At 40.2% G+C, this 8910-nt stretch overlaps 1 protein-coding gene across 1 annotated transcript in view; it reads left to right on the forward strand.

The window, feature by feature from the left end:
* Positions 1-3510: 3510 nt before the first annotated feature.
* The window catches only part of ARHGAP18 (Rho GTPase activating protein 18), a 75790-nt gene continuing 70390 nt past the window's right edge, over positions 3511-8910 (forward strand). Inside the window, exon 1 of the mRNA XM_035899886.1 lies at positions 3511-3653. Coding sequence (XP_035755779.1) covers positions 3511-3653 — 143 coding nt within the window. The remainder of the gene's footprint in view (positions 3654-8910) is intronic.

The raw sequence follows: 8910 nt of genomic DNA on the forward strand, positions 1-8910 counted from the left end.
TTCCCAGTATTCTTTTGTATTTTGCTATATGCTGCTAATTTAGGAATGGTACATAACCATCTATTCCAATGCTTCTGTGCTTTCTGTCCCTAAATGTGAATAATACAAAATACAATACACACACTGGGTCCTTACGCTTTGAAATTTGGGTCCTTACAAGGCAACTGTGATGAAGCTTTATTTTAAAATATTAGCCTTGCTTTTCATTAAAGTACTTATCTGCAGGCAAAAGAATTAGAAATGAGGTTGCCTAAAATAGTTACAATATTCTGAACTGAATAGTTAAAAGTAGGGAATTCTACTGACTAAAGCAGGGTACTTGAAGCCCTTGGCAGCTGGCATGCATGGTGGCGGGATATGGCAATGTTGTCAAGTTATTACCATTCCACAGCTTGTTGGCAGCTAAAAATGATGTACTTGCTTCATGGGGAGAAACAACATTCCAGTTTTGCCCATGTAACAAGTACTTCAGGCAGCACTTAAGACATTTAAAATTATTATGGTTATAGATTGTAATATATATTTCTGCATAACATTATGGCACACATTATACATTGTCCTGATTCCTTGTGAAAATATCTTCCTGTGTGATTACTGTAATGAAATGCGCTTTGCATAGATAATGTTGTAGAACCTGATGCTTCCACAAATAGATAACTCTCAAACTGGGGCTAGGAAAAAGAAAAATCTTCAGCTTGAAATCTGTTCCTGTGAGCATCTGCTCTTATTGTAACAATAATATTTTATAGCAATTTTGTCTTAATTTTTAGTGATGCCCCAAAGCAACTGAAGGGATGAAACAGGCTAAGAAAAGAAAAAAGAATGCTTTTGGCAGGCACGCAGCTTTTTCCCCTTAACTGTTTATTCATGGCCAGGAGCCCCAGAAACAGCATACAGACACCTGGTCTCTGTGCTGCTGCTTTGGTAAAACTAAAACTAATAGATAGCTGAAGGTTCAATGGCTGAAGATCAATTTTCCTAATTTTTGTCCGTGGTTTGTGGGCTTCTGCACTCTTGAAAACCAGCCTATGTCAGTGAGAGATGTGATTTTTTAATAAACATTAGCTGTACTAGTAAAATCCCTACTGCAGCCGCAGTAGAAAAGCACTTTATACTGCTATAGCCGCCTAAATACCCGAAGATGTATTAAATGTTACAAGTCCTCTTATATTGATAAAATGTATCTATACTGGGGTCTTCTTTACCCATACTGGAAGAGCCAGCTGGCAAAATCAAAGTGTAGAAGGCCCCAGTGAGAAATCCCTCTTTCTGTAAGTCTTCTGATTCTTTTGGGAAGTGCTCCAAAATTGAGTACTGTTGACAAGTGCCCAGCCTGAACTGCACGTGTCTTCCTGAGCGTGAAGGGGAGAGGGAGCTGACACCTGGTAATCCCATCATTTCGGTGGAAACACTGCGGGGAAGAATAGGACATGAATCCTTATGGAGTTTCACATTGCTGTTCCCTTCTCCTGCCTCTATTTTTTTACCCAAAAGAAAGGTTAGTCTAAATTTTTTTACTATATTGCTGTTTCATAGAAGACCTGTGTAGTGGAAAGAATGACGTTGAAATAAATCAAATGGTGATCTAAGCCAAAAATGCCAACAGAAAGCAGAATAAGAAAATATTTGGTTGTCCTGTAATTATCCCAAATGAAGAAAAAAAATACCCGCAAGGAAAAAGCAATTTAAATCTTACAAATGTTTTATGAATCCAAAACCCAGAGAGCAAACAATTAGCTCACGAATTTATTTATTTATTCCTCAGAAGAGAATTTACAACCCCAGACAGGCTGGTGGACCATCCAGCTCCAGCTGCACCAGGCCAGCAGCAAAGCAAGGGGACTGAAGTCCCGGTAGGAGCCACCCTGGTGCCTGCCTCTCCTGCCTCCCCTCAGAGGCCAACGTCGAGGAGCATCAAGGAGCCCAAGTGTTGCAGCCGGTATTGAGCTTGCAGGACAGGAACCCGGGGCTGAAATCTTGGTCCCAGAAAAATCAGCAGACTCTTTGTATCTGACTCCAGTGGGGTCAACATTTTGCTTCACGTGCTCTGGCTGTAGAAAAGCTGCTGTATTCTACCATCCTGTCATTTATAACCCCATTTTCCAAAGCTTTTACAGCCTTTGATGAAGTAAGGCTACTTCCTTCACAAGCGCTGATGATCCCGGCTATGGAAATCTGGTAATTTCTTGTCCTACAATGTGGGCATTTAGCATATAAATTATCAAATTGCCTTTTATCTATTTATCAATATTTATCATCTCTGTCACCATAAGAATAGAACCTAACACAATCTATGGTAATGTCAATTAGGTAATTAAAAAATGTGGAGACAAGTGCTGGTCATAATATGTCCGCATATATGGGCAATGAGGGAGAAAAAAGCACTTGGATAATATTTGAGTCTTGCTTGTTTGTTTGTGGTCTGTGTGCTGGTTTTGCTGTGCTGCTGATTTGTCCTTCGCCTTGTAGCTTGTCCTCTTAAATCCAGATTATATGAGACAGCGCAGAGAGAAGCAACACACAAACAATATAATTTTCATATGACTACTACTTGGTTACCTCTAACCAGCTAAGCTAACAGAAATGTAATTTCGTGGTATTTGTTAATATCACTGTTACAGTTCTGGGAAAATTGTAGACTCTCCTGGAGCGGGGGTACTTTTGTGTAGCTGCAGATTTTGTACATCAGCCAGCAGGTGATGAAAGCTCCTGCAGATGATTATCCCCACATGTACTTCTGTAACATGTTCCAAAACAAAGTTAAATTAAGTAGGTGCTAAATTTCCTCAAGAGCAGCAGAACTCATGGTATCAGAAATCTCTTCTTTGCAATATCTTCTACCAGGTTACATTGTCATGCATGCTCACATGCAAGATGAGTCTCTTTTCAATGAGAATTTGTGAAATACCTTAAATTACTGAAAGTGCTTACCTCTTATATTTCAGTTTTAAAGATGGTAGAAAATGAGTTTGGAAAAAGAGGTAAACCCAAAAGTTTATGCAGCCTCCTTACTGTACAGGGCTTGTTAACACACATAATTACTGATAAAGAGACAATACTCTGGCTGGAAACGAAGTGCCCCTTCAAAAATGTTACCTTCCACGAACGCAAAATGTGGTCCTCAGCTCTTTGCCTCTGTCTGTCTCTCACACGCTCAAGTTCACAGTATGTAAAGTAATACAGTCCTTTTTTTTATGGTCAAGGAAGGATAGAAAGGAGAAGCTGATGATTCCTTCATATTTTACATTATTTGTCCCATGATAAGAGGTGGGTGGACTCACATAAATTCTGAGATGGAAATGTTAGTGACCAGATTATAGTGCCTTCTGGCAATTTGATTTTGCGTTTAGTAAAAATACATGAAAATGTCTAAGGGCTGGTGTTCCCCTATCCTGGGAATTGCTTTCTGTCCCTGAGGAAAATGCATGCTTCCACAGATGCAAGTTAGTAGCACCGTTTGCACTGATTTTCAAGTGCCAAGATGTAGCCCTCCTTCCCTGACTTGAGAGCATGGCCAAGGGCTGCAAGATGTCTCCTCGTCCTGACCAAACCCCAACGCAGCCGCACGTCATGACTGCTCACTCGGAGCCCCGCTTCCCTCTGGCAGGCGTGTGGCTCGGCGCCATCCCCTGGGTGCTCTTCCCCCTTGCTGGGTACGCGTGAGCATCCTCCTCCACAGACCACCCCGCTTCCCTGGCCTGTTCTGTGGCACGCACTGCTCATTCTGATTCTGCTCGTGACTGCGCTGATTTCCCCCGCGGAAGCTACGATTGCATTTCATAGATTGAAATTTCAGGAGACGTGATCAGAGATGCCCTCATAATATTTATATGTTATGTATATATTTACATTTACGTACATTTACATTGCTTTCCCCCATATGCATGCTTATTTAAAAGATACTTCAGCTTCTCTTTTTTTTTTTTTTCTGGACATATGGTGAACAGTATTGTACATAGCATGAGTTATTAAATAGTAAGATACCATATTAAATCAAAGTAAATCTAACCACTATAATATAAATACCATTTTTTTTGGTGAATATCTTCCAAGTGAACTGTAAATGTTATGTTTTTCCTGCAGAAACTACACAGATGATATCCTGATGTAGGCAAACTTTAAAGTTTAGCCTTCTGTAACACCAGCAATTGCTTCCAAAGTACACAGCAGTGGTAGTATATCCTTGCCTTGTGTTTCTGCAGCTCTATCCAAACTTTGCTCTACAAACGTGTCTCTTGCAATTTCTCTGCAGTCAGAGATGAGCAAATTAGCTGCAACGAGTGAGTTATTAAATATAGTCATTTGTGACTGTCACAAATGTACCCTTAGAGGACTGAGGCCTTAGAGGCTACAGATTTGATGCTTTCTTTAAAATTATTTGTGACTAGTGTGTGGCTATGCATCAGGCTGGAAACACTCAGGAACTTGATAGTTATTGCTAGGTACATGGTACTATAGTACAGCTATAACAGTGCTTTGAGTTTTTATTATTCTTGCTATATAACTGGTGTTTTTTCAGCTTTCTCACTGCTTTCAATCACAAAGAAACATAAAAACTCAAATATTTATTTCTTGTACAAATTTTTGCACAAGTAGTCACATTAATTTACCTTGCAGTTGTTACTCATGAGAGTTACATGAGAGTTACTTTTGAGTAGCTATGAAGAGCAAATAAAAAGCATCAGAAATACTATCAGAAACAAATTATCAGAGTTTTTTTCCTACAGTGTATGTTTGGGATTTTCTTTGTTGAAAATTTGGCCAATCCTTCTTACAATAGTGCTATTGGAAAATAGCTTCCAATCCCAAATGTCATACACTTACACTCAAACTGAATTCAAAATTACAAGTGCCGAGTATTGCTGTCAAAGCTAATTTATGCAAAAGATGTAGAAAAAAATTTGGTTGTGTTAATTGATGATATTACAGAATGCAAGTGTAACAGAAACAAGCCCAGTAAGCTGATGAAAAAGGCAAGAGAAGCAAGAATGTGAGGACTTCTGTTCCTCCTTTCTCATTTGTCTCTGATACTTCCAGACACAGTTTTAAGAGATACTATCCCATTAACATGATACTTCTCAAACTGTAGTCAGGATTTCACATGCGGTTAAAGTATGGTGTCCTTCTTCTGGATTTCAGTTCTGGAAAATGCAGTTCTCGGTTGATATGAACCATTTTTTTAATTAATTTTGAATTCAGAAGATTGTTTCAATTCAAAATAGCAAAAACAATACTGACAACTTGAAATGATCCTAATTAAGGGTGGCTGAATTTGATCGCATTGTGTAACATGCGAGAGAAGGAAACATTTTTCTAGGTTTTGTTTGGGGTGAAAGAATATTTTTGTCAATAAGGATGAACTAAGAATATTTTCCTTTGTGTTAACTTGAAGTTTTACTGGGTAATCTTCAGTTTCAAAGTCCTTACAGAGAAGTGGTTTTCTTTCTCACGGCCCATGAGTCATGCAATTGTTCCTTTCTTTGTTCTAAAGCATTTCTTCTCGGCTCACAGCAACATTTCTGGATAGCTCTAGCTTGCTCAGTTTAGGATCGTGTCACAATTTTCATGAGCTTTTTGGATTGACTAGACACAGAAGAAACTCTTCTCCTTCCTGCCTGCTGTATGTTTGACTTCACCAGATGTTTCTGTGCCAGATTCAGCTGTGACCAAATCTGCAGGCAACAGCAGAATTAGAAGGGTAATGAAGAGAAGAGCTCCCGATCAATGCACAGACTGAGTTGGTGAACATGTGTGAGAGAGAGCATGGTTTCATCTAGCCAGATGTAGACTGAAAAAAACTATCCCAGCCCCTACTCAAACCCTATCTAAAGTGTGTGTGTGGGGAGTGGCTGACACAGATTGTGAACCTGAGCGATGGATACAGCCTGCCTTTTTGAAGCAGCAAATCATACATTTATTTTCAAGTATGTTCTCCACACTTGCTAGCACCATCTCCATCTCACTTGATGAATCTTCAGCTGGTCGGTTCATCCATTCACTTACACCCCTGGATACAGGGGTCTGCTTCCTGACTTGAAGGAGAAGAAAGATGGAGTTGTGAGCTACAGGAATCTTCCACTCCTGCATCCAGTGGGTTTGGTGTTGATTGCAATGTCTAAGGGAAGAGACAAACCCAGGATTTCTGGCATCCATATGACAGCACCTTCATCACAAAGTGAATGCCCCCTACCACTCGGGTACCTCATAAGAAATTTCAGAATGAGCTTCCTATGTGTGCTTCGATGTGTGAACTGGTTAGCAAATCTGCTCAAACTGTATCACACGTGCATATGTTCATGTTAGTAATAGGACTATAAGCACTGTTGCGAGAAGCAGCTGTGAGAAAAGCTGATGTTTTCCACAATTATCACGTTTGTGATAGAGTCAAGAGCGTATTTGTGGTGTTGTACAAGGTCCCAGTTGCTCTACAGAGTTCAGGGCCCTCGTGTTCAAGAAAGATCACTTCAAATGGGAACAGATGCAGAAAGAGTTGACAAGGATGGTCAGGAGGATAGAAGATCTCTCCCTGAAAGAAAACCAAAAGCACATAGCATGTTTAACCCAGAAAAACTTTTTTTGAAGGGTTATACAGCTGCCTTGTATAAATGTAAAACAGGATTGAACAGGAACATGAGATACTGTGCTCCAGAGTTTTTCTTTTATCTTTATTTCATTTTCATATGCTAGTAGAGTATATCTACCTATGCAGTGAATGCGTTTGGTGTGCACCACATCTAGGTGATGCCTTGGGAGAATTAAGAAGGACCAAGGACATTATATTCTGAAAATAGAATCTTTTCATAATTAGTGGCATAGGTGAAGTCATGGTTTATAAAACCAAAACTGTATCAAAACTAGCTCAAGAGAATGGGGGCATTCAGAGTGACCAGTGAGAATCCCTTAGTCCCCAACATTCATGCTGACTTTCCACTTTCCAGAAGTGGCATGAAACATCAGTTGTGGTACCAAGTTTTCCCCAAAAGCTCTATACCTCATGTGGAGATAGTGCAAAGTGCAGTAGATTCATCATTTGTTCTCTGTGCTTGTGGGATACAGAAATCCATGCCATTTTATCCCTATTAAATCACGCACCAAAAGGAAGCAAACATACTCATGTAACAGGAGGTAATGTCCTGTATTTTCGGTACCTTTCAATGTAATTGAACATATGGTGAATAATCCTCATAAATAGCTAGATATTATTAACCCCGTTATATGGATAGGGAAAGGGAAGCAAGAACTGATAGGAGGGTTTGTGCAAGGTCACACTACAAATAAACGTGGATAAATTACCACTACTGAAACTGATATACCTCTGGGTAAAATTCAGCAGCTGTCTGACCATGAGCAAAAATGTAAAGCAGAATGAGATGAGAACCACTCAACCCCCCCTGTGATTTATGTAAGGTAAGCAGATGGGCTGCGATGGGCGAGATCTGAATTTCTCCAGGGGGTGCATTCAAGAAAAATCCAACTGGTTGAACTGGAATAAATTCATGTGCTCATTAGTATTCATATGGATAAGCTCAAAACCAGCATGGGTAGTTACTGTTTCACCTTTTGCAAAGTCATCAAATTAAGAATTATCCGAAGCAGCCACCAGAGTGCACCAGATACATTTTAGAGCAACTTGCAAGAAAATAGAGGAACATAAGAAGTATCTCTCCCTCCTCTTCTCATCTTCTTTTCTTTTTGCTGTGGGAAGCAAATCAGCTGTTTAAATACGTATGTGGAGGGCGGCGAGGGAGAAGATGAAAACTTTCAGAAAGCCGGGAGGGTGTCGGTTCTCTTACCTGGGGCCATGTCCTTGCGGTTCCTTCTGTGCCAACTGTCTTGCTTGCTCAATTCCCCCATGTATCGAGCTGCCTCCTGATAGTACTGGACTTTTTTTTCCATAAAATATCCTATGAAAATTTGCATGTAGGATACACAGTAGTTTGCAGGATCAGACCATGAGAAATGCTTGTGATATGCTGGCTAGCAAACATGTTACCAGCTTTCTGTGTACACGTGTGTGACTTCATCCCCATCTTTGATATGCAGGGATATGTAAGCTGGTCTGAAACACCTCCTGCATACCACCGCTGCACATTTCAGGGTACTGACTACTCCGCATTGTGTATGCCATATGGTACACATCGTAACCAAACGTTGCGTCTTCCATATCTTGAAGGGTAATGTAAAAGCATTAAAGGTGGAGCTTATCTGACAGTTGTGGACATCTGCATGTGACCTACTCATGTAGTCAACCCTTCTAGTCAGTGGAAATTAACAGATGATTCTAGAGCGTGATTCATCTTTATGTCCTAAAGTGGAGGTCTAACACAGGGACAGAGGATTTTACCCTCTAAAAGGGCCTTTTTTTCATGGACTTTCAATGGAGCATAAAATCACTTGCATGGGTGTAGACATCAAGAGTTAAGTACAGAAATCATGCCCTGAGAACGTAACCTGTGATATTCTTTTTCGTATTGTTCCTAGCACTAGTTATTAACGGCTGCAGAACACTAGTCACCTATGTGGTTCTTTATGTAGTGGCATGCAGCAAAACACGGAGTGTGAAGCTTAATAACAGTTAGATTTCGTCTTACGATATACAAACAACTTGCCATTTCATGTCTTTTCTGGCTGCTAGCTGAAACCTTGGAAACACAATTTGGACAATGGAAGTGCTGCCATTTTATTTGAATGTGAATTAGGTGACTGAGACCATGAGACATTTTTCTGCTCAGTTTAAAACCCATCTGGACAAATTTTACAGTAGGTAATGCTAAGGAAAGGATGAAACTCTCCTGCATGAAAAATATGCTTTAAAAGTCCTGAAGTACAGTTGTACTTTCACCGCAGCACTGCACTGGTTGTCTAAATGCTCCAGCATGGGCTCCAGAGGGGTCTCTGGACCTCAGCAGG

Source organism: Egretta garzetta, unplaced genomic scaffold (genome assembly GCF_000687185.1).
Source record: "Egretta garzetta isolate BGI_Z169 unplaced genomic scaffold, ASM68718v1 scaffold397, whole genome shotgun sequence".
NCBI classification, from domain to species: Eukaryota; Metazoa; Chordata; class Aves; order Pelecaniformes; family Ardeidae; genus Egretta; species Egretta garzetta.